Here is a 26,148-nt window from a genome sequence, read left to right as displayed (position 1 = left end):
ACCCCAACAGAATGGAGAATTGCCCCGGTACACTCTAGATGTATCGGCCCCATAAGTCATTGACCCATCATCAACCAGCCATCCTCTGCCCCTATGAGTCCCAGCACCAATCATACAACCATTTGTGTATTATCGGAATAATCTATTAGGAATTGTTTTGCATTTTGAACATTGTTTTTATTGTTTAATATATCCCATTGAAAACTCTCTAAATGAAATCATGTTTGGGGTTAGCAGTCAAATGTATGACCTGTTTCTGGTATATTTTGCTTTTAAATGATCATCATTGGGTTCCAGATTTCAGTGTGTCTTCTGCCTACAGCTGGTCTTATAGATATGGTAGAAAAAACATTACCTTAGTATAGCTATTGTAACTATTTGTTGTATGCAAAGTAGTCATTCAGATGACTGAAACGCTCTTTCATTGCTGTTTCCATTGTCTCTGATGTAGGCTCAGCGACAGGCACTGTTCCCTCATCAGTTCTGTCCTACTCTGATTACATCACGCGTCCAGATGACCACACCAGCATTATTCGCTTTGACAAGGATGAGACAGAAAAAACCTGTCGCATTATCATAATTGATGACTCTCTTTATGAAGAAGATGAAGAGTTCAATGTCACCCTCAGCATGCCAATGGGTGGACAAGTAGGGGCTGAATTCCCTAGTGCCAGAGTGGTTATTCTGGCAGATACAGATGACGGTAAGAACATAGGGCGGTTGATTTCCTTTCAAATAGCAGTAACACCACCTCTCTAGCAATAATCTACACAACATCTGCAGGATATAATAAACATATGTGACACAATACTGGCTAATATACAAGTAGCATGGTGCACACAAAAAGGGACCTAAGATACCATTACCCATGATATATAGGAGGTGTGACTGTCACACTATTATAACTTTGAAAGACTTCTTCTTAAAGGAGGACCTGAATAATGAACAAAGGAGGACATCCGCTTACAAAGAAAGAGCTGTTTTTCTCTTGACCAAGACACACAATTTGGGTCACATTGACGAATTAAAAAGTGTAATTAGCAAGAAAGCTTTCAGCAGAATCAGATTCCCATGGCCAGTCCAAAGCACAAACCATAGTGTTATTCCTTATTGAAAGGCAATCACAGTATTACTGCCGGAAATTATTTATTTCTTCAGTGTGATTAGAAGAAACATTAATAGTTAGGTCCATTCCCATTATTTTAATGGCATATAATTAACACTCATTTATTGTGCCTCTTTAGTTCTAGGAGTTTGTCTATTTTAAATGTGCATGTACTATGGGATGTATAAACAACTGGTAAAATAACTGATAATAGAAGTAATAATAACTATAATAATATTCATAACAATATTAAATATAAAGATAATAATGGTAAATATCATTTTGAATCAGTTTATGTAATTTGTTTCCTGTCTGATTTTTATAACTCTCGGTACAACAGATTTTTGAATATCTCATGCTTGTAATAATATTGACATAGATTTATTTATAGACCAATTGCACTTTATTACATGCAAGCAGTTTTAAACATCAAAGTGACATCTCAATCTAATTTTCTAATATTTTACCAAACGGGTAAGTATCAGTTACTGTATATAGAGGATGGAGACTCCCCAGTCTCATCACTATACATATATGGATAGGCTGGGTGCATAAGCAGCAGAGGTGTGTGTGTGTGTTGTGTGTTGAAGTGTGACCTTGCCAAAATGGGTATTTCAAGATTTCATGTGAGCAGCTTACATGCTACTGTGAGACACCATCTTCACAAAGGGTGACCCATTGCTGCCAAGCCTCCCTGCCAATTGCATTAAATATTGTGGTAGGTAATTTCCATTCCATTTATTGCTTGTTGTCCAGAAATCTATCTTAAGCAATGCCTACTTCTGTAGAAGTTGTTCAGTGTTTAAGGATGCTGGGTGTATACTGAGCTTCCTGCTGGAAAACTCAGATTTCCGTTGTCTGCTTGTTGTTGGACCATGGATGAGTTACTGTGTATCTCCATGCTACAGTCACCAATATAGTGAACTAGGAGTAAAGAATACATATACGACCATATCCCCTGTTTTGTTGTAATATATAAGATAAGATAGTGTGTGGTTTGTTCAGTGTTCCAAAGTCTCCTTTGTTCAAAGGTCCAGAATTTGTTAAAATAAGAGAATATAGATTAGGTACATCCCAAGCTTAAATGTCATGTCAAGTTGTTTAGGTAAATATACATACATCCCACCCACATTGTACTTAGCTCATAAGTACGCTATATATGAATAGCCTTCTTAGACTAGCAATTAAATGAGGGGGAAGCAGACCCGTGCCTTTGTTCAACTATTGTATATTTGGGATATCTAGGACCTAGTCCTTTTCATAGTCTGCAAAGCAGTGCAAGAAGCACCTGGGCATGGGAACATGATCTAATCGTAAATTTCCTGCTCCTGCTGTATCCTACACACATAATCAATGTACAAAGACTTATTTGAAGGGCAAGGTAAAAAGAAGTTTTCCATCTCCTGTAGACACGTAACAAAGGTAAGCTTTCTTAGGCCTCTCTCACGGACTCCTTTGAGGATTAGTGTAAAAGAGCCTTTTTTAGAAACAACACGGTAAAACGAGAACATATGTAGATGGTGGATATGACTAAGACAGACAGATTAAAAAGTGGAAAGTAACTGGCATCAGTGGCTGCATAAGAAGAGCTGAAAGAACATAATATAATGTTAACAATATAGCTAACAGAGTCAGTTTAGCAAAATAATGTAACATGATTCATAAGGAACGGTGTTTATATAATGTGTTTATATTTTAATGGTGAAACTCCATTCATGAATTCATGCAATTGGTTCTTTATAATAATGCATTGTGAAACGTAAACTAAAACTTTTTGTCTCCATTGACCACACCTTGCTATCCCCACTAGATCCCAGACTACTCTACTTCCAGTTATATACAGGCCAATCTAATCCTCATTGCACCATATCCCCCCTAAATATCATCACCTTGCCCAATAATTAAATATATTAACCACACTTCTCACATGGACGCCTAGCAACCAAACACATATACAGGAGAAATTACTTAGGAAATATCTTTTTTGTTATGTGTACAGATTGAGTCTTGCACCATGAAGCAAACTGTTTATCCTTTGTTGCTGTTTGTATAAGTACAAATTACAGCACTGAGAGCCAGAAAAGGGCTAAGTGAGTATTACGCTGTTAGATTTGTATATAGGCAGAATGAATAAAGAAACTAGGACACACAAGCAATAATTAGTTGAATTCCATTTCCTTTTCTTTGTTAGAAAAACCTGAGAGTTGTGTAATGACAGTATAACCATTGAATTGCTGAAGATGATTATGACATTTTACATTGGAATATATTTATTTAGTTATATTTATGTTTTAGAGTGCCTTTGTCATTGGCTGCTGGTGTTGGTGTTAACATGCTCAATAATTCTGCTTACGTGGCAAAATTATTACCAGATCGTGGCATGCAACAAGCCCACCATATAAAAATTGCCATAAAAGAAAACAAACAAAAAATAGTATTACCACCACTAATAAATGTCTAAAATAATATATCACAATATCATGACAATATGAAATAGCATTGCATATTATATGTTTCATTTCATTTAGGTTTTTGCATTTGTTATTTGAGTGGTCAGTTGTCTAATCCCTAAATGCTGCAGTTTGTCAATTAACATTTCTAAGTTAGTCTTGTGATGCATAATGATTTCTTAAAAACAAAAAAGTGACCTTCCCTGATCTGGTCCCCATTATGAATTGTACCCAGCCTAGAAGGCTAGAACCACCAGGCTTTTCCTAATTATCTATTAAAACATGAGGCTCAGTTTACAGCATTGGAATACAGAGTGGGAAGATTAAGCAACTCCACACATTTAACTCCATACATTCCTCTGTTATAAGAGGTTGTGAAATCACTACTATCCAGGTTTTAGAGTCTCCCAATACCTTCTATTAAATTATCTCTCAAGGTATACCCTTTTCTACATATTGTAACGTCACTGCTGCATTGGAGTATCTGAACAGAACAACATGTATTCAAAAAACAACAACAATGTAAAGTTTTAAAATAAAAGTTAAATATCAAGGTTTGGTTTAATTTATACAAAAAGAAAACACCCTGCGATTTCTAGTAAAGCTCTACTTTATGGGGCCAATTAAATTAGACAAGATTATCTTGCGTCTGCGAGTAAGTGCGGGTGTTAGAAACTGTTGCTGGCAGTCAGCGCCGTCGCGGAGACCTTGATCTCCATAATGGATAATTATATATTTATGTTTAGGATTATCGTTTATGGCAACATAAAATGTCCTCTTGTCCATAGAGCCAGCCTTCTACTTTGCTGACACTGATTACCACGTTGACGAAAGTGCAGGTTATGTTGAAGTTCGAATCTGGAGAACGGGAACAGATCTCTCTAAACCGGCCACAATTACAGTACGCTCCAGGAAGACCGAGCCATTATCTGCAGATGGTGAGCAAAAGGAAAATATGGATGATAATAATTTGTGTGTATTTCCAAGGTTTTTTAAGGATAATTAGTTATTACAGTGCTTACGTTTTATAACACCAGTTTAAAATATAGGGTGAAATTGTTGTTATAGTATAATATTATGGCGTTTGCACATTTGAATGCAATTTTGTGCTACATAAAACCCTGGTGGTACACAAGGACGGAGTAGCGCTGTGTATGATATTTAAAAAATTGGTTTATTGTTTTGACGGTAAAAGCATGTTCCTTACCTGTAATTCAACACTGATTATTTTTCCAATCCAGCAGGGACAGATTATGTGGGCATTAGTAGAAACCTTGACTTTGCTCCTGGCGTAAATATGCAGAGTGTTCGAGTGACCATACTTGATGACTTGGGCCAACCTGCTTTGGAGGGTTTGGAAACATTTGAGCTGGTTCTCCGTATGCCAATGAATGCTGTGCTGGGTGAACCAAGCAAAACAACTGTCAACATCAATGACACCATCTCTGACTGTAAGTGGCGGTTTTAGTTCATTGGCGCACATACTGTACATTAAATATGAACTTTCCTATATGAATGCATTTAAATTCCTACAGATAAATGTAGGTATATTTGGAATGCTTGTTGTTTATAATCATCAGTTTGAACCATGTAATAGCACCGACTGTATCAGTGCTATAAGAGTAAACCTACACCTACTGTGTCATGTAACTTCATGACTGAATATCAATGATCCAGTGACAGAATAAGATTTGTTTTAATGTATGTAGTGATCACTTTTGCTACTTTTTTTGCCTCATTATTACCTGTGGAAATCACTGACCTTGGCATAAAAGAATATATATATATATATTATATATATATTTTTTTTATATATATCATTATCAGCTGTAGAGATAATAATATTTTGTTTATAGTACCCAAGGTACAGTTCAAGGAGCCTGTGTACATTGTGAATGAGAAGGATGGGCAGGTATCGGCTACTGTATACAGAAGTGGAGATGTCGGCCATAAATCTACAGTGCGATGCTACACTCGCCAGGGATCTGCGCAGGTTACACTGGATTATGAAGAAAGGCCAAACACTGATGAGTCTTTGGTTGTATTTCTCCCAGGTAATGTATGCAAGCTTTGTGTCCTAGCATATGTGAATTATTGCATAGAATTTATCTTTAGTTTTGTTTTTGCGTTCAAGATTAAAGCTCCATTAACACCAAATATGGTGAACATTTTGCTCCCCATTGCAAAATGGCTGCAGAATGGGTGTGTGAGTGGGAGGACCAATGAGAAGCCGGGGCTATGAGACTAACCACAGAGTAGTCCCCAGTATCTGGAAAGGAGGCGGAGCTATAATAATAATGGTTGTCACTCTATATTTCATACTGTTTATTGATATATTAAATCTGTACATGAATAATATGAAAAGAAATCTAATTTTGAATTGTACACATATGAATTGCTCCTCATTTATTTGGCTTCCTCGAAGTAACAGAGCATAATGACAAGTTTGCTCTATTTTTATGCAGTGACTTTAGAAGTGTGTAATTTAGAATGGTTTTGTAACCACAGGTGAGATTGAGAAGCTGTGTGTAGTGACTCTAGTGGATGATACACTTTATGAGGAGAAAGAGGAATTCAGACTTGTTCTTGGATCTCCAAGCAGTGACTTGCGTTTTGGAGCTTCAGTTGGAGACCAAAATGAAACTCTGATGAAGATAAAAGATGTGGAAGACAGTGAGTTACCCTTTTCCATTATATTAACCCGTTTTAAACACTATTTATATCAGTACTGCATATAGTTATTTATTAGAAATAAAAAAATAATAAGTAACAAAGGGTAGATATTATTGAAATATGTTTATAATGTGCATGCAGTAACAGAATGAAAGGTTTGTTCTAATAATAAAACATTATAAAGATACAGTATAAAACGTTCTTATACATCTGTGTACACAAAACCAAGAGCAATGTCACTCAGTAACTTCAGCTGATGGTACATTTTATTGCACAATTTTAGATAGTGTTCTTTTGGTTAATCTCTCTGCTCATGGTAGGGCTTGAGGTGATAGCACTGTATGATATTAGGGGGTCTATTTACTAAGCCTTGGAAGCAGATAAAGTGAACGGAGATAAGGTACCAGCCAATCAGCTCCTAACTACCATGTTACAGTTTGAAAAATGACAGTTAGGAGCTGGTTGGCTGGTACCTTATCTCCATTCACTGTATCTCCTTCCAAGGCTTAGTAAATAGACCCCTCAGTAGTGAACACTTCCTATCATGCCTTCTCTATTTATTAGAAACATTTCAACTTTGTCTAATTCTGTTTAATAACTCGGCTGTAGGATGTAAAGGATACTATCTATGAACAGGACTTCAGACAGAGGACATGAATATAGTTCATACAAAAAGACCCAAACTATGAAATAGTAAATTACCAACATACATAGTTGTGCAGTGCTGAAACCTCATAAGGAAGGGTTTAAAATAAGGAAATTCAAGTCTAAGTGATGGCCGCAAAGTGCCTCTGGAACCAGAGCCAAATAAGAGGGAGCCAGGAGCAGATCAGGACAGATTTTTGACGTAACACAACTCCCCCTCCTACGTGTCACACTTAAAAAAGATAGTCAGGCTGTGGCTATATTGCCTATTGCTGCTATGAATGGCTCCTGCCTCCTCCGTTGGCCCCTCTCCCTTACACATGGCGGTGGTATCTACTTCCTCTGCTCTATGGCTGTATGACAGCACACACATTGAGAACGGATAAGTGGCTGAAGAAAGTGTAGGGGGTATAGTTGAGGGAGCTTAATGTTTAGAATAAGGAGTTAGAATAATTGGGTTTGATTATTAGGGTGAAGAGATTAATTATTTAAATGGTGTTAATGAGGGATGAGTCATCCTAACTTGCTGCTACATGTGTCCCAGACCCCCTGAAGTACGGGGTACCATATCTACCATGATGTGCCGAACATCATGGCTGCAAATTGCAGAGAATTTAATCAGCCTCTAGGAGTAGAAACCGTTGTCTTTACCACATGTTTATTATGTTGCTTAGAAATAGTGAATTATAATCTCATTACTCATTTCCACAGAACCAATTATCAAATTTTCGGAAGTTAAATATAGTATAAAAGAGCCTCAGGAAGTTGGGGAAATTGCTGTGGTGAAAATCCCTGTACTGCGCATAGGTGACAGCTCCAAAGTGTCTATTGTGAGAATCCACACAAAGGATGGGTCAGCCATTTCTGGGGAAGACTACAACCCACTCTCTGAAGGTATGATATATGTATATTTACAGTTATCTTCTCAAAATGAAGATTAGTGTACAATCAGTGATTACTGCAAAATGTAACTGTTGCTGTTCTTAAATTCAGGATTTAAATAGAATAGTCTCAGTGTAATCTGAATGTTCACACTTTCAATAGGATGTTCTACATTAAGAACAGGGCTGGTGACTTATACTGCATAATTATTGTGTATCCTCACTGCAGCTATTGGATTCACACTGTATTTGGCTCCGACACCTAGATAATAGTGGTACAAAGGGATTGGTACCCCTTCATCATACAGGACAAATCAGATTTGTCATGCCCCTTCACATGAGGCCACACCCCTTTTTCAGGCACACGCCTTATGTCCCTATTTGAAAAATGGAGTGGAAGGGGGTGGCAATGCTCTTTCTGGCCCAGTGCACCAAAAAGTCTAGTTGTGGCTCTGATTAAGATTGCTCTAAAGTACAGATCTTACAGACCATGAGAATCTCACACATTGCTAACATATAGGTTAAAACTGCATTGAACAATACTTCAATTTGGTCACTATCTGTCCTTACACTTTGTAACCAAAATGCAAAGGTCTAGCTATGTAGCACTAGAGTGGAATGCCCTTTTTTTCATGAGGTCCTGTTAGTATCACTGATTGATGCACTGTCTAATAACGCTTATCACTACTGCTGCATGGCCTGAGCAGGCAGCTGGATCTCTGTTAGATTTGGCAATAAATGTACATAATTCTGTCCCCTTGGTATTTGGGCCCACTGTCCTTATCTGATAGGGCACAACTAGCATGATCTGATGATATCTGTGTACTTAGGGCCTGATACAGAGATGTACACAAATGCCATCACAGCTGCGATCTCTCAATTGCCATCACAATTGCGAAAATATGCTAATGATTCACTCTCCGTCCTGTGTTTAGAGGTGCACACATACAAAACTGGAAACATTGAATGCAGATCATGCGGCCATCAGTCATTAGCTATTGCAGACACAGCGGTCTCCAGACACACAGAGAGCTCTCCTGCTGTGAGCAAGAACGCAGTGGCTAATTTATGGATGCCCAGAAAACAATGTTTAAATGGTCCGACACGCCTGTATTTTTCTAACCACCCCCTCGTTACCTCCTATAAACGTTGACTATCTGTCATTCACTTGCAAGTGTATCCCTTGTGTGAGCGTATTCGCAATTCAAACGCTGCGCATGCGCAGTGCGGCTTACATGCATGTGCAATGGGAAACAATTGCTCAAGCTGCGGAAATATCGGTATTGCGTGCGGATCTGAATCAGGTTCTTAGTCAGATGCACTGATATCTGTCTGACTGATATGATCTCAGAAAGGAGTAATCTGTGATTGGCAGTCCTTTTCTCCTACATACACTGATATCTGTCTGTCTGATATGATCCCAGAAAGGAGTAATCTGTGATTGGCAGTCCTTTTCTCCTATATACACTGATATCTGTCTGACTGATATGATCCCAGAAAGGAGTAATCTGTGATTGGCAGTCCTTTTCTCCTACATACACTGATATCTGTCTGTCTGATATGATCCCAGAAAGGAGTAATCTGTGATTGGCAGTCCTTTTCTCCTACATACACTGATATCTGTCTGACTGATCTGATCCCAGAAAGGAGTGATCTGTGATTGGCAGTCCTTTTCTCCTATATACACTGATATAGGTCTGACTGATATGATCCCAGAAAGAAGTAATCTGTGATTGGCAGTCCTTTTCTCCTATATACACTGATATCTGTCTGTCTGATATGATCCCAGAAAGGAGTGATCTGTGATAGGCAGTCTTTTTCTCCTATATACACTGATATCTGTCTGACTGATATGATCCCAGAAAGGAGTAATAAGTGATTGGCAGTCCTTTTTTCCTATATAAACTGATATAGGTCTGACTGATATGATCCCAGAAAGAAGTAATCTGTGATTGGCAGTCCTTTTCTCCTATATACACTGATATCTGTCTGTCTGTCTGATATAATCTCAGAAAGGAGTGATCTGTGATAGGCAGTCCTTTTCTCCTATATACACTGATATCTGTCTGACTGATATGATCCCAGGAAGGAGTAATCTGTGATTGGCAGTCCTTTTCTCCTATATACACTGATATCTGTCTGACTGATATGATCCCAGAAAGGAGTAATCTGTGATTGGCAGTCCTTTTCTCCTATATACACTGATATCTGTCTGACTGATATGATCCCAGAAAGGAGTGATCTGTGATTGGCAGTCCTTTTCTCCTACATACACTGATATCTGTCTGACTGATATGATCCCAGAAAGGAGTGATCTGTGATTGGCAGTCCTTTTCTCCTATATACACTGATATCGGTCTGACTGATATGATCCCAGAAAGGAGTACTCTGTGATTGGCAGTTCTTTTCTCCTATATACACTGATATCTGTCTGACTGATATGATCCCAGAAAGGAGTGATCTGTGATTGGCAGTTCTTTTCTCCTACATACACTGATATCTGTCTGTCTGATATGATCCCAGAAAGGAGTGATCTGTGATTGGCAGTCCTTTTCTCCTACATACAATGATGTCTGTCTGACTGAAATTATCCCAGAAAGGAGTAATCTGTGATTGGCAGTCCTTTTCTCCTATATACACTGATATCTGTCTGACTGAAATGATCCCAGAAAGGAGTAATCTGTGATTGGCAGTCCTTTTCTCCTACATACACTGATATCTGTCTGTCTGATATGATCCTAGAAAGGAGTGATCTGTGATTGGCAGTCCTTTTCTCCTATATACACTGATATCTGTCTGACTGATATGATCCTAGAAAGGAGTGATCTGTGATTGGCAGTCCTTTTCTCCTATATACACTGATATAGGTCTGACTGATATGATACCAGAAAGAAGTAATCTGTGATTGGCAGTCCTTTTCTCCTATATACACTGATATCTGTCTGTCTGATATGATCCCAGAAAGGAGTGATCTGTGATTGGCAGTCCTTTTCTCCTATATACACTGATATCTGTCTGACTGATATGATCCCAGAAAGGAGTAATCTGTGATTGGCAGTCCTTTTCTCCTATATACACCGATATCGGTCTGACTGATATGATCCCAGAAAGGAGTAATCTGTGATTGGCAGTCCTTTTCTCCTATATACACTGATATCTGTCTGACTGATATGATCCCAGAAAGGAGTAATCTGTGATTGGCAGTCCTTTTCTCCTATATACACTGATATCGGTCTGACTGATATGATCCCAGAAAGGAGTAATCTGTGATTGATAATCCTTTTCTCCTATATACACTGATATCTGTCTGACTGATATGATCCCAGAAAGGAGTAATCTGTGATTGGCAGTCCTTTTCTCCTATATACACTAATATCTGTCTGACTGATATGATCCCAGAAAGGAGTAATCTGTGATTGGCAGTCCTTTTCTCCTACATACACTGATATCTGTCTGTCTGATATGATCCCAGAAAGAAGTAATCTGTGATTGGCAGTCCTTTTCTCCTACATACACTGATATCGGTCTGTCTGATATGATCCCAGAAAGGAGTGATCTGTGATTGGCAGTCCTTTTCTCCTATATACACTGATATCGGTCTGACTGATATGATCCCAGAAAGGAGTAATCTGTGATTGGCAGTCCTTTTCTCCTACATACACTGATATCTGTCTTTCTGATACGATCCCAGAAAGGAGTAATCTGTGATTGGCAGTCCTTTTCTCCTACATACACTGATATCTGTCTGTCTGATATGATCCCAGAAAGGAGTAATCTGTGATTGGCAGTTCTTTTCTTCTATATACACTGATATCTGTCTGACTGAAATGGTCCTAGAGAGAAGTAATCTGTGATTGGCAGTCCTTTTTCTCCTATATACACTGACATTTGTGGCCAATATGGTCTGAAATGTTAAAATTGTGGTAATCCTCTGACCTTATTTTCTTCCAGCCCCGATCAATATTTGTTTGATCATGAACAGATGTTAATTGAGATTTCCAGTTGTTTTTGGTAGGTGTACACAACGCAGTCTGTCAGATCTGTCAGATCTGTCATCTGAAAAACTTGGTCATTCAGCCATGAGAACCAACAGCTGAAGCCAACAGGGCACTAATTATGTGGTCAGTGGCGTAACTACTGCCCCCGCAGCCCCCGCGGTGGCTTGGAGGCGCTGGGTAGCTTGGGGGCGACGGGGGCAGTAGTAGTAACTACGGAGGGTGCAGGGGGTGCGGTCGCACCCCCTGCACCCTCCATCTGCCGGGCACCCGCTGAGTGTGTTACCAGCGGGTGCCCGGCTCCTATTCAAACCCCCGGCGGCAGCCGGAGGACGGAGCTCCCTCCGTCTTCCGGGTCCCGCAGGGCACTATGGGAGTGACATAATGAGGTCACTCCCATAGTGCCGAGGAGCGGACGCCGGTGACGGAGCTCAGGAGTAAGCTCCGTCTTCCGGGTCCCGCAGAGCACTATGGGAGTGATGTAATGACGTCACTCCCATAGTGCCGAGGAGCGGACGCCGGGGTATGGACGGCAGCAGCACTGGAGCGGGGATAAAGGTAAGTGTTTGTGTTTTTTTCTTTTGTGTGTGTGTTTGTTTGTGTGCGCGCTGAGGGGGTGAGCAACTACAGGGGGCTAACTACAGGCGGCTAACTACAGGTGGCTAACTACAGGGGGCTAACTACAGGGGGCTAACTACAGGCGGTTAACTACTAGAAGGGGCACTACAGGGGGCTAACTACTAGAAGGGGCACTACAGGGGGCTAACTACTAGAAGGGGCACTACAGGGGGCCCTGCATAATGGGCACTACTACAGGGGGCACTACTTTAATGGGCACTACTACAGGGGGCCCTGCATAATGGGCACTACTACAGGGGGCCCTGCATAATGGGCACTACTACAGGGGGCATTGCATAAGGGGCACTACTACAGGGGGCATTGCATAAGGGGCACTACTACAGGGGACATTGCATAATGGGCACTACTACAGGGGGCATTGCATAAGGGGCACTACTACAGGGGGCATTGCATAAGGGGCACTACTACAGGGGACATTGCATAATGGGCACTACTACAGGGGACATTGCATAAGGGGCACTACTACAGGGGGCATTGCATAATGGGCACTACTACAGGGGACATTGCATAATGGGCACTACTACAGGGGACATTGCATAAGGGGCACTACTACAGGGGGCATTGCATAATGGGCACTACTACAGGGGACATTGCATAATGGGCACTACTACAGGGGACATTGCAAAAGGGGCACTACTACAGGGGGGCATTGCATAAGGGGCACTACTACAGGGGGCATTGCATAAGGGGCACTAGTATAGGGGGCATTGCATTTTGGGGCACAACTTCAGGGGGCACTGTATAAGGGGCACTAATTTGATACACAGTTTACAGGTTATAAACTATGTTCCCAATAATCTGGTTCTACACGGACATAAAAACTGTGCAACCTGTCTTGAGCTGAGGTGACGGACTGGCAGGAGCAGAAAGGAGGGTTGGTGAAGTAGATCTGTCAGGGTGGGATGTAATGGGCATTACTGTTTGGCATAATGTGTATTTGACATTTCTGTGTGCACAATGTGCTATTAGGGGCATTACTCTGTGGCATAATGTGTAAGGGGCATTACTGTGTGGCATAATGTGTTGTATGTGGCATAATCTGTTGTATGTGGCATTACAGTGTGGCATAATGTGAAATAGGGGCATTACAGTATGGCTTAAATTTGTTATAAGCGCTTTACTGTATGTCATTATGTGTTATATGTGGCATTATTGTGTGGGATGTGTAAGGGGCATTGCTGTGTGGCATAATGTGTTGTAAGGGGCACTCCGGTGTGGCATAATTTGTTGTAAGGGGCATTCCGGTGTGGCACACTGTGTTATAAGTGGCATTACTTAGTGTGTCATAATGTGTAAGGCACTTTGCTGTATCATGTAACCACACACCTTAAACGTAGTCTTTGGGTGTGTTTGATCTTTGGGCGAGGGGGTGGGGGGGGCGCCTGAAACTTTTTTGGCATGGGGGAGCAAAATTTATAGTTACGCCACTGTATGTGGTCGGACAGTAGCCATACACCTGGTCAGATACATTTACCACCTGTCCCAGACTATGGGCCTGATTCAGACCCACTCGCGAGCGGCTGTCCGCGTGCCGGGGGCGTGCCTCCCAGACGGGGGCGTTCTCAAGGGAGCGCCTACCGTCAGAAGCCGGCCCCACTGACGTCACTAGTGATGTCAGTGGGAGTGATTTTGGCTCTGATAGAGCCAAAATCACTCCGGGCCTTGCGGTTGAGAAACTCAACCGCAGGCTTCGGCTCGCAGTGGCGATGGTCGCGATGGTCAAGACCATCGCGACCATCAACCTGCACGCTCGTATATGCTGTGGGTGGTGACCCACAGCTATATGAGCGTCCAGGAGGACGCTCCATAATTATGGAGGTGGGCCCTGATTCAGAGCGAGCGCTCTGGTCAGAGCGTCCGGCTCTGAATCAGGGCCTATATCTTATAAATCCTGATCTACACATCTCAGTGGTCTTTCTGGGACCATAAATTCTGCAGTTTGCAGCCAACTAGCTCTACAATGTCATAATTGGCTGTCGCAATGGCATAGACCTTTAGTAATAATAAAAACAAAGGATACTACTGTCATTTATGATTTGTGAATGTAACAAGGATGAGTTTATGGGCTTTAATACAATCTGGATTTTTGTGTAATCAAGTAGTGGGTCAGTGGGAATTTAGTCCATTCATTACAATGTATTTCTTCCCACAGATGTTGAATTTAAAGAAGGCGAGACAGAACACTTTGTTGAATTAGAAATATTATATGATGGCAGAAGGGAAATACGTGAAGCTTTCACTGTGCATTTAAAACCCGATGATAACATGGTAGCTGAAACACAGGTACAGGACAGTTTATTGCAATATTGCAACAAAATCTATATTTTACTGTAGCAAAATGGCATGTCTGTATCACTCTGTAACTTTTTATCACCAGATCTCTTTATTTCAAATCTGAGAGACAAAAATGGCATCTACAGTATAATTATCTTTGAGCTCCGTGTTATGAAATAAATCTCAGTGTATATAAAGGGAGTCATATGTAACAGACTGACTTCCTAGGATATCCCACACAAATACTATCTAGTCACCTGTTTCTCCATTACAGTTTTGTTACAATGTTCTATCATGAATGTGTATGCCAATTCCATTGCAGTGATGAGCAGTTAGCTCATATCTTGTATTTTCAGATGAATAAAGCCATTGTGTACATTGAAGAAATAGACAGTGTTGCTGATGTGACATTTCCATCTGTACCCCAAGTTGTTTCTCTCTTTATATACGATGATACTTCAAAAGCAAAAGAGAGTCCAAGTCCCCCAACTGGTTACCCTGTAGTATGTGTAACGGTAAGTATACTATTTACTACCATAAGCCGGTATCATTAAAATATATATAATATTATATCTGTAACACTAATAAAAGTATTATTCTTTCTCCGTTATAAATATCCCAAGACCTTTTACTTCCATGCTGTCCCTCTTACAGATCTATTGTGTAACATCTATACATTTCTCTTCTGTCTCACACAATTGCCTGTTTGTTATTATTACTTATTTTAGTATTACGTTCCGCACGTACAGTATGTAGTCACTGTGTATCAGAATAATTTCATTGAATAGTCTGTGAAAGTGGGTAAGCTTGTGTCAGTGATGGCAAAGAATTGTTCAACAAATCATTTGTCCATCATTGGTCACATCAAAAACTGGGATGAATGCGTGACTTCATTATCTCCAATTTCTGCACATCTCATAGTTACAGATCTGTACACAGATCACCTATCCTCATCTCGCGCCAAATAGCCCTGTTTGCTGTGCCACAGATCTGGCAACTAAACCAAGCCATGTATCTTTCCACACCGATATGTACACAATATGTGTCTTAGCCGCATCACTAATGTGACACAAGTACAATGCGCTAGTACCATGGACACTGATGCAGCATCAGTGTGTGACTAAGACGCTAACCTGGATAAAAAGGGAAAATACAGAGGGCTGATACAAGTGAGCCGCGGCATGCATCTGTCACTTTATACCAACTGCATTGGGACAAATTAGTTATCTTAAGAGTTCAGTACACTACAAGTGATTTTGGATTAAGTTATGATGAGACACAGGGGCCGATTCATTAAACGTAAAACTTCTCTGGAGATAATTAGCTTTAGAACTCTCATGGAGTTCTAGCTAATTATAGGTGGAATTCATCATTCCACCTCTCCATAAGTATCTATTCCGAAAAGCTGTCATTTTTGCGATGACAGCTTTTCGGGAAATAGATACTTTTCCCTGCCTACACTACCTTATCGCATCTGGAAACAGTGCTGCGCATGCGCTGTTACATCTGTAAAACCAGCGCATGCGCAGCACTGCCTACAGATGCGTTAAGTTTCGTACCCCCCCCCCGATCCCCCCACCCCGACTTACCTGTCCGCGCAGCAGCCTCCGGCTCCGTCCTGCTGGTCTGTCATGTGGTTTCCCAGCAGACCACATGACAGATTAGAAAAAAAAAAAAAACTTTTTTTTTTGTCTAAACTTTCTTGTGCTCTGCTGGGGAGCACACATGTCCGACCAGCCTCCGGAGCCTGAGGACGGAGCAGAGCGCCGGAGGGACTCGTCGGCGCTCTGCTCCGTCCTCAGGCTCCGGAGGCTGGTCGGACATGTGTGCTCCCCAGCAGAGCACAAGAAAGTTTAGACAAAAAAAAAAGTTTTGTGTTGATGAATAGGCCCCACAGACTCTAAATTAAGTTTAGGTATAACTGTTCGGGAATAGCTACATGTGGCGGAGCATCCATGCGTTTCGTGTCACATGATGCAAAAAGGAAAGGTGTATGAGGACACATCTGTATTATTTATATCAGTCTTTCTACCACTCTGTGGCACAGTTTTGAAGGAATGAACATACTGTAGCATAACCCACACAAGAAACTGGGCTCCTTACCTGGACAGATCATGGACACAATGCAGTAGTTAATGCTACGTTCATGATCTGTCCAGTGCTCACTCCAAAACTCTTGTGTCCTGCTGATGATTTCTTCAGAGGGTTCAACAAGACATTTTTGAAATGCTGTAGAAGTTGCACACAGCGTGGTGAATGCATTTTAGATGAGGTAGGGTCGGCTCCAGGGGTCGGAGCACCCTGTGCCGGCCCCCTTCACAGCGCCTTGGCCGGAAATGGGGTGGCGTTGCCTAATTACCATAGGCCACGCCCCCTACGTGACGTTATTAGGAGGCGTGTCCGCTAGCTCACTAGCTGGGCTTCCCCCAGCCCTCTCCCGTCACTGAATGGATGCCGCGCACATGCGCAGCATCCATTCAGAGTCTCCGGGGTCCGGCACCGCCACACAGCTGCGGAAGTGGGAGGTCCCCAACCTTCCGATTTAACCACCCGCGGGCCACTTCAGAACGGCGGGACAGTAATGTCCCACTGAAATTGGGATGTTGGGGAGCGGTGCGCCCTCTATGGGTGGCGCCCCTGTGCGACCGCTCAGGTTGAACACCCCTAGAGCCGGCCCTGAGATGAGGCATAGGTTAGATGTATATGAGCCCTAGAAGTCTCAGCCGCTCAGCACAGTGAAGTGGTTTTCTAAGAACATGTGTCAATTTTGTCACAAAAAAATTATATTATTGTATATACATGAGATGTAGAACAAGGAGATTCAACATGCGGACCTACAGCTGCTGTGGAACTACACATCCCAGCATGCCCTGCCACAGTTTTACTATTAGGGCATGCTAAAACTGTGGTAGGGCATGCTGGGATTTATAGTTCCACAGCAGCTGGAGGGCCGCATATTGAATATCCCTGATCCAGAACATGAAGCCCACAAGTCTTCATAAGATAAATATGGCTGGTGAAATCTTAATATTCATTTAGTCCCTCTTGTTTTCTAGGCATGCAATCAAAAATACTCCGAGTTTGATAAAACAGGTTCCATCTGTGCTGCTGAGAATATTAATGACACACTTACTCAGTATCGATGGCTCATCAGCGCTCCAAGTGGCAGTGATGGGGTGACCAGTCCTATGCGCGAAGTGGATTCTAATACATTTTTTACTGACACCAAGTCAATCACTTTAGACTCCATCTACTTCCATGCTGGCTCCCGGATTCAGTGTGCTGCGAGAGCAGTCAATACTAATGGAGAACCTGGTCTTGAGCTACTGAGCCCCATTCTCACTGTCAGCAGAGAAGAAGGTTAGTTATTACTGGGACTATAGTTAGTTCAATTAACATGTAAACATTACAGAATATAGGTTTGGGCTTACGTCACTTGTCTGCAAATCCTGGCCTGTTAGATTCCTGTGGCCAAAATGACCAGAATGCAGTAGCCTACCCCCTGACCTTTGGAGTGGGTTGCCATCTCCGGGACTCTTCCGTAGGGGGTTATTAGAAAGTGGTCAGATGTGTCCTCATACACTATTGCCGCAGTCACGCCAAACAGCCTGTCTTGGCGTACCAGGTCCTGTGCCACACTGCTTGCGCCAAATGTCTTATTTGCATCTTTTTCGACTGAAAATGCATCTTGGTTGCAATGTAATGCAACTAAGACACACCAGGAGGCTGCACTGATTAGTTGGATATGCAACAATCTGTGTGTGATTAAATCTGTATCTGTATATGAAGTGCTGTGATGCAGCTGCCGCAGATTTTTTCCACACCAAGGGCCCGATTCAGACTCACTCGCTAGATGCGTTCGCACGCAGCCGTCAGCTGCCAAAGTATGCATAGCAAGACATTAGCATGCCTACTATGTCTTGGCGTGCGATCGCGGTGTGTATTTAGACGCCCACCAGCCTGTCATAAGACGCCCACTTTCCCTTAGAAATACACGTCATCTCCATGAAGTGTATTCAACAATCGGTAACAGCGATTAACATCGGATCCATACGCAGCACTTGTGGCTGACCATACCCTACCGCAAGCACTGCGAGTGTTTCAGTGTGTAAATCAGCCATGTGACGTGTATTATGACGCTGCCTCTTAATTATGCACTCTTCTGAAACGGCATTCAGACACACAAACACGCCTGCGTTCGCACCACCATACCCCCGTTTCCATCGACCAACCCCTGTCACCACCCACAAACGGATCGTCCTGTCACTCATTCTAGAGAGGAGTTTATGTGCAGGGTGCGAACGCTTCCCGATCACATGGACTAGTTCGCGCACGCGCACTGCATCTTATACGCATGCGCACATTGCAAACATCGGTAGACTACGTGCGAACGCAGCCTAGCGAGCGGTCTGTATCGGGCCCCAAGTTCCACTGTGCTTCATTTACAGACCCTGTCGCACACAGATATACAAGTGTCACAAGTCAATTTAATCAGTTCCATCTCCTGCATTTTAGTCCCAGCGCATTGCGACGAAGACATATTTTTGGGCAAAAAAGACGCTCTGGGCAAGCAAAAGTGACACAGGCTGCATAAGTGTTTGTCAGACCATCTCGGGTTATTGGTTACATTTTGTCAGAAGCCAATTAACTTACCAGTATTGTGGGAGGAGACCAGTTCACCTGAAGCAAATCCACACAGACGTGAGGAGAATGTACATATTCCAAGCTGATAAAGCCCATGTCAAAATCAACCCCATGACCTCATTGCTGTCATACAGCAAAGCTAACCATTGTGCCGTGGTCTCAAAGAGTAAATGTCACACGCCGGCCTGGAGACCCCAGAATCAGACCCCGTCGCTTACCTGTGCGGGCGCTGACCCGCGCTGTCTTCCGGCTCCCGCGCTGTACGCTGCTGTCCTCTGGAGGGTCCCGCTGCTGTGCTGCTCCCACGCCGGCTCCTGCTCACCGCTGGTCCCCGCTGACTACCTCCAGGAAGCGCTGTCCTCCGGTCCATGGGCGCGGCCATCTTGGATTGCCCATGTGACCCCACTTCCACCAATGAGGAGCCTTCTCCTTCTCTCTCAGCCTGTCAGCTCCCAGTGTCCACTATAAAAGGATCCCCAATGCTCACACAAGTTGCCAGTGCAACTAGTTTCTTAGTTTAGCTAAGTAGCCTTCCCACTGCGCTCCAGCCGCTCCACGTAGCCGCTCAGCTACCAACGCCTACCCACGGCTATCCAGCCGCTCCACGTAGCCGCTCAGCTACCAACGTCTACCCACGGCTATCCAGCCGCTCCACGTAGCCGCTCAGCTACCAATGTCTACCCACGGCTATCCAGCCGCTCCACGTAGCCGCTCAGCTACCAACGTCTACCCACGGCTATCCAGCCGCTCCACGTAGCCACTCAGCTACCAACGTCTACCCACGGCTATCCAGCCGCTCCACGTAGCCGCTCAGCTACCAACGCCTACCCACGGCTATCCAGCCGCTCCACGTAGCCGCTCAGCTACCAACGTCTACCCACGGCTATCCAGCCGCTCCACGTAGCCGCTCAGCTACCAACGTCTACCCACGGCTATCCAGCCGCTCCACGTAGCCGCTCAGCTACCAACGTCTACCCACGGCTATCCAGCCGCTCCACGTAGCCGCTCAGCTACCAACGTCTACCCACGGCTATCCAGCCGCTCCACGTAGCCCCTCAGCTACCAACGTCTACCCACGGCTATCCAGCCGCTCCACATAGCCACTCAGCTACCAACGTCTACCCACGGCTATCCAGCCGCACCACGTAGCCACTCAGCTGCCAACGTCTACCCACGGCTATCCAGCCGCTCCACGTAGCCTCTCAGCTACCAACGTCTACCCACGGCTATCCAGCCGCTCCACGTAGCCACTCAGCTACCAACGTCTACCCACGGCTATCCAGCCGCTCTACGTAGCCACTCAGCTACCTACGTCTACCCACTGCTATCCAGCCGCTCCACATAGCCACTCAGCTACCAACGTCTACCCTAGGCTATCCAGCCGCTCCACGCAGCTTCCTAGCTATCTCGTTACTGCCGCATTCCTCAAACCCCTGTCAGTCCGCTGCACCCTCTCATGCGGAGAAACTTCATTAAGCCAAGCCTCCTCCAGCGAGCGTCTGCGCCAAATAATACAGATCCAAGGCCCAGTCCGGGAACACAGCTCCTAAATTCCACGCTTGTGACAGTTTGCACTGGCCCGATGGACTCGGCAAGTGGTCAAGGATCTGGGATAGAAGCCTCGCAGGATGTACTATCCCGTCTGGAAAGACAGGAGACCTCTCAGGCTCAGCTGATCCAATTTATCCAAGATATGTCGTCACACCTGGACAACATCCAGTCCTTACTGGCTCATCCCGCTCCCGCTGGCTCCCAAGCCGCCTCTCCTCCTGTGGTGTCACCTGCTCCTCCGGTTCTACCTCCTGCACGTCTTCAGCTCTCCCCTCTGAGCAAGTTCGATGGCAACCCCAAATTATGCAGGGGTTTTTTAAATCAATGCGAAATCCAATTCGAGCTACAATCCGCCAACTTTCCGACGGCCAGAACCAGGGTGGCATATATCATCTCTCTACTCTCTGGCCAAGCACTCGATTGGGTCTCGCCCCTTTGGGAGAAGTCGGATCCCCTGCTCTCCAACTACCCCGAATTTGTTGCTACATTTCGCAAAATCTTTGATGAACCCGGAAGAACCACCTCCGCATCAGCTGATATTCTACGCCTCCGTCAGGGCAGCAGGACCGTCGGCCAATACGTAGTCCAGTTCCAGACTCTGGCTTCAGAAGTCAATTGGAACGAGGATGCCCTCATCGCTGCCTTCTGGAGTGGCCTTTCTGAAAGGCTCAAAGACGACTTAGCTTCCCGTGACCTTCCAACCAGTTTGGATGGGTTAATCTCCCTCTGCAACAAGGTGGATCTCCGTCACAGGGAGCGTGCCTTGGAAAGAGGCAGATTTGATCGTGGAAGGCCACGTCCAGTTTCCCGCTTACCCTCTCCTCCTCTGGGCGAAGAACCCATGCAGGTCAACCGCTCTCATTTATCGGCTGAGGAGCGTCAGAAAAGGCGGAGGCAGAACCTCTGTATGTACTGCGGATCTCCTCAACATTTAGTTAAAACTTGTCCCATTCGTCCGGGAAAAACCTCCTCCTAACTTATGAAAGAGAGGTTAAGTTAGGAGTTGCCATTGAATCACAAAGGAAGTCTGATTCCACCATCCAGGCTCATTTAAAGTGTCCTCGAGGTTCCAAAGCTGTATTAGCTCTCCTGGATTCCGGAGCGGCAGAGAACTTTGTCACTACTGAATTTGTCCAGAAGCATCAAATCCCCAGGGAAGCGTTGCCTCGAGTCATCACTTTAACCGCCATCGATGGTAGTCGCATTTCTAGTGGAACCATCACCCATCGTACAACACCACTTAAACTTACCATTGGGGTGCTCCATTCCGAACAACTATCCTTCCTAGTGATTCCCAAAGCCTCTCATTCTTTAGTCCTCGGATTACCCTGGCTACAGAGACATTCACCTCAAATCAATTGGACCACCATGCAAATAATCTCCTGGGGTTCCAATTGCTTCAAAGGTTGCCTTCAGCGGGTAATACCTATCAGATCTTCCGTTGTACGGGATTCTACAGACCTGCCCAAAGCCTACGATGGGTTTCAGGACGTCTTTTGCAAACAGAGCGCAGACCTGTTACCTCCCCATCGTGATTGGGACTGTCCCATAGATCTGATTCCCGGGAAGAATCCTCCTAGGGGCCGAACCTATCCTCTATCTCTCCCTGAGACTCAGGCCATGTCGTAGTACATTACGGAAAACTTAAATAAAGGCTTCATTCGACCTTCCACGTCTCCAGCAGGGGCTGGATTTTTCTTCGTAAAAAAAAAAGATGGTGGCTTGCGCCCGTGTATTGACTACCGGGGTCTTAATGAAATAACTATTAAGAATCGCTACCCTCTTCCTCTCATCACAGAGTTATTTGATAGAGTCAAGGGAGCCACAGATTTTTCCAAACTCGACCTAAGAGGAGCCTATAATTTAATTCGTATCCGTCCAGGCGATGAATGGAAAACGGCCTTCAACACCAGGGATGGGCACTACGAGTATCTCGTTATGCCCTTCGGCCTCTGTAATGCTCCGGCCGTCTTCCAGTTTTTCGTCAATGAAATCTTCCGGGACCTCTTGTACAAGTGTGTGGTCGTTTACTTAGACGACATTTTGATTTTTTCTCAAGACCTCCAAACTCATCGAGACCAGGTCAAACAAGTCCTTCTGAGGTTGCGGTCCAATCAACTGTTTTGCAAATTAGAGAAGTGTCTGTTTGAGGTCTCAAGTGTACCATTCCTGGGATACATTATCTCCGGAACAGGCCTTCAAATGGATTCGTCAAAACTACAAGCCATTCTTGATTGGTCTCTTCCTTCTTCCTTAAAATCCATACAAAGATTCCTAGGATTTGCCAATTACTATCGCAAGTTTGTAAAAGGTTTCTCGACTCTGGTAGCTCCGATTACAGCCCTCACCCGCAAGGGAGCAGATCCAACTATATGGCCCGTCGAAGCTACCTCTGCATTTCAACTTCTTAAGCAAGCCTTCATCTCCGCTCCCATCTTAAAGCAACCAGACTCCACCCGGCCCTTTATCCTGGAGGTGGACGCATCCTCTGAAGGTGTCGGTGCAGTGCTCTCCCAGCGATTTAAAGATGAAAAACTTCATCCCTGTGGTTTCTTTTCCCGGAAGTTTTTGCCTGCAGAGAAGAACTACACCATTGGAGATCAAGAGTTACTCGCCATGAAACTAGCCCTCGAAGAATGGCGATATCTTCTAGAAGGAGCTCATTACCCCATTACCATTTTTACTGACCATAAGAACCTCCTTTATCTTAAATCTGCAAATTGCTTGAACCCTCGTCAAGCCCGGTGGGCAATGTTTTTCTCCAGATTTAATTTCAAAGTCTCCTATCGCCCCGGTTCACAAAACCTCAAAGCCGACGCACTCTCCCGTTCCATGACGAGCAACCCTGATCTACACATGGAGCAGCCCCAACCAATCTTGAATTCCGCTTCCTTCGCCTCTACTCAACTATCTTCTATACCCCCGGTTGGGAAGACTTTCGTCGCTCCGGAACTCCGCAAGAGGTTACTGCATTGGGCTCATGCTTCCTGGTTCTCTGGTCACCTGGGTATGGATAAAACCCTAGAATTTATCCAGCGGTCCTATTGGTGGTCTTCGATGAAAAAGGACGTCAGGTCTTATGTGTCTTCATGCATCAAATGTGCCCAACACAAGATACCTCGGCGGGTTCCACACGGTCAACTCCAACCTCTTGCAATTCCATCTAAGCCATGGACTCACCTATCTATGGATTTCATCTCTGATCTTCCTCCATCTCGGGGCCACAATACAATTTGGGTTATCGTGGATCGTTTTTCTAAAATTGCTCATTTCGTACCACTTACTGGGCTTCCGTCTGCACCTCTACTCGCCCAGAGCTTTATAAAAGAGATCTTCAAGCTCCACGGCCTTCCTCAAGAGATCATCTCCGACAGGGGAGTACAGTTCGTAGCGAAGTTCTGGAGGTCACTCTGCTCAGCCCTTCAGGTAAAACTCAAATTTTCTACCGCTTATCATCCCCAGACCAACGGTCAGACCGAAAGGGTCAATCAAGACCTGGAACAGTTCCTGCGCACTTTTGTCTCCTCCTCCCAAGATGACTGGATTGAACTTCTTCCTTGGGCCGAATTTGCCCACAATAATCATTATCACACATCCACCAGCTCAACTCCTTTTTTTACAGTTTTTGGTCAACATCCTCGAGTGCCAGATTTCCCTCTTCTTCCCACATTAGATGTGCCTGCGGCCAAAATGTCCCTTCAACGATTCTCCAACATCTGGGAAAAGGTTCGTTCCTCTCTGACTAAAACGTCAGCCCGGTACAAGAGATTTGCTGACCGCCAAAGACGAGCGTTTCCAAATTTCCGACCTGGGGATATGGTCTGGCTCTCTACCCGAAACCTAAGACTCCGAGTACCCTCGATGAAATTTGCTCCGCGATTCATTGGTCCATTCCCAATCATCAAAATCCTGAATCCTGTGGCTTACAAGTTAAAGCTTCCTCCATTTCTTCGCATTCCAAGTTCCTTCCATATTTCTCTTTTAAAACCACTAGTCTTAAACCGATTTCAGAAGGTCCTGCCTAAAGCTTCTAGTGTTCAAACACAGCAGGGAGAGGAGTTCGAAGTTGACAGAATCTCAGATTCCCGTTGTCGATACAACCGTCTTCAATACCTTATCGACTGGAAGAATTATGGTCCGGAGGAACGAATCTGGATAAATGCCTCCGATGTCCATGCACCCCGTCTGGTCAAAGCGTTCCATGTGAAATTTCCTCATAAACCAAGGAAGTGTCCGGTGGCCACTCTTGAAGAAGGGAGTACTGTCACACGCCGGCCTGGAGACCCCAGAATCAGACCCCGTCGCTTACCTGTGCGGGCGCTGACCCGCGCTGTCTTCCGGCTCCCGCGCTGTACGCTGCTGTCCTCTGGAGGGTCCCGCTGCTGTGCTACTCCCACGCCGGCTCCTGCTCACCGCTGGTCCCCGCTGACTACCTCCAGGAAGCGCTGTCCTCCGGTCCATGGGCGCGGCCTTCTTGGATTGCCCATGTGACCCCACTTCCACCAATGAGGAGCCTTCTCCTTCTCTCTCAGCCTGTCAGCTCCCAGTGTCCACTATAAAAGGATCCCCAATGCTCACACAAGTTGCCAGTGCAACTAGTTTCTTAGTTTAGCTAAGTAGCCTTCCCACTGCGCTCCAGCCGCTCCACGTAGCCACTCAGCTACCAACGTCTACCCACGGCTATCCAGCCGCTCCACGTAGCCGCTCAGCTACCAACGTCTACCCACGGCTATCCAGCCGCTCCACGTAGCCACTCAGCTACCAACGTCTACCCACGGCTATCCAGCCGCTCCACGTAGCCGCTCAGCTACCAACGTCTACCCACGGCTATCCAGCCGCTCCACGTAGCCACTCAGCTACCAACGTCTACCCACGGCTATCCAGCCGCTCCACGTAGCCACTCAGCTACCAACGTCTACCCACGGCTATCCAGCCGCTCCACGTAGCCACTCAGCTGCCAACGTCTACCCACGGCTATCCAGCCGCTCCACGTTACCACTCAGCTGCCAACGTCTACCCATGGCTATCCAGCCGCTCCACGTAGCCTCTCAGCTACCAACGTCTACCCACGGCTATCCAGCCGCTCCACGTAGCTACTCAGCTACCAACGTCTACCCACGGCTATCCAGCCGCTCTACGTAGCCACTCAGCTACCTACGTCTACCCACTGCTATCCAGCCGCTCCACATAGCCACTCAGCTACCAACGTCTACCCTAGGCTATCCAGCCGCTCCACGCAGCTTCCTAGCTATCTCGTTACTGCCGCATTCCTCAAACCCCTGTCAGTCCGC

At 44.7% G+C, this 26,148-nt stretch overlaps 1 protein-coding gene across 1 annotated transcript in view; it reads left to right on the top strand.

The window, feature by feature from the left end:
• The window catches only part of LOC148501566 (FRAS1-related extracellular matrix protein 2-like), a 92,245-nt gene that overhangs the window by 45,677 nt on the left and 20,420 nt on the right, over nt 1–26,148 (top strand). Inside the window, exons 6-14 of the mRNA XM_088450266.1 lie at nt 452–703; nt 4,344–4,493; nt 4,797–5,006; nt 5,412–5,609; nt 6,064–6,228; nt 7,585–7,767; nt 14,541–14,671; nt 15,019–15,177; nt 17,719–18,022. Of these exons, the coding sequence (XP_088306392.1) occupies nt 452–703; nt 4,344–4,493; nt 4,797–5,006; nt 5,412–5,609; nt 6,064–6,228; nt 7,585–7,767; nt 14,541–14,671; nt 15,019–15,177; nt 17,719–18,022 (1,752 nt within the window). The remainder of the gene's footprint in view (nt 1–451; nt 704–4,343; nt 4,494–4,796; nt 5,007–5,411; nt 5,610–6,063; nt 6,229–7,584; nt 7,768–14,540; nt 14,672–15,018; nt 15,178–17,718; nt 18,023–26,148) is intronic.

Source organism: Taudactylus pleione, unplaced genomic scaffold (assembly GCF_031769625.1).
Source record: "Taudactylus pleione unplaced genomic scaffold, aTauple2 ptg000513l, whole genome shotgun sequence".
Lineage (NCBI taxonomy): Eukaryota > Metazoa > Chordata > Amphibia > Anura > Myobatrachidae > Taudactylus > Taudactylus pleione.
The sequence above is the reverse complement of the archived record's forward strand: the minus strand, read 5'-3'. Positions and strand labels throughout refer to the sequence as shown.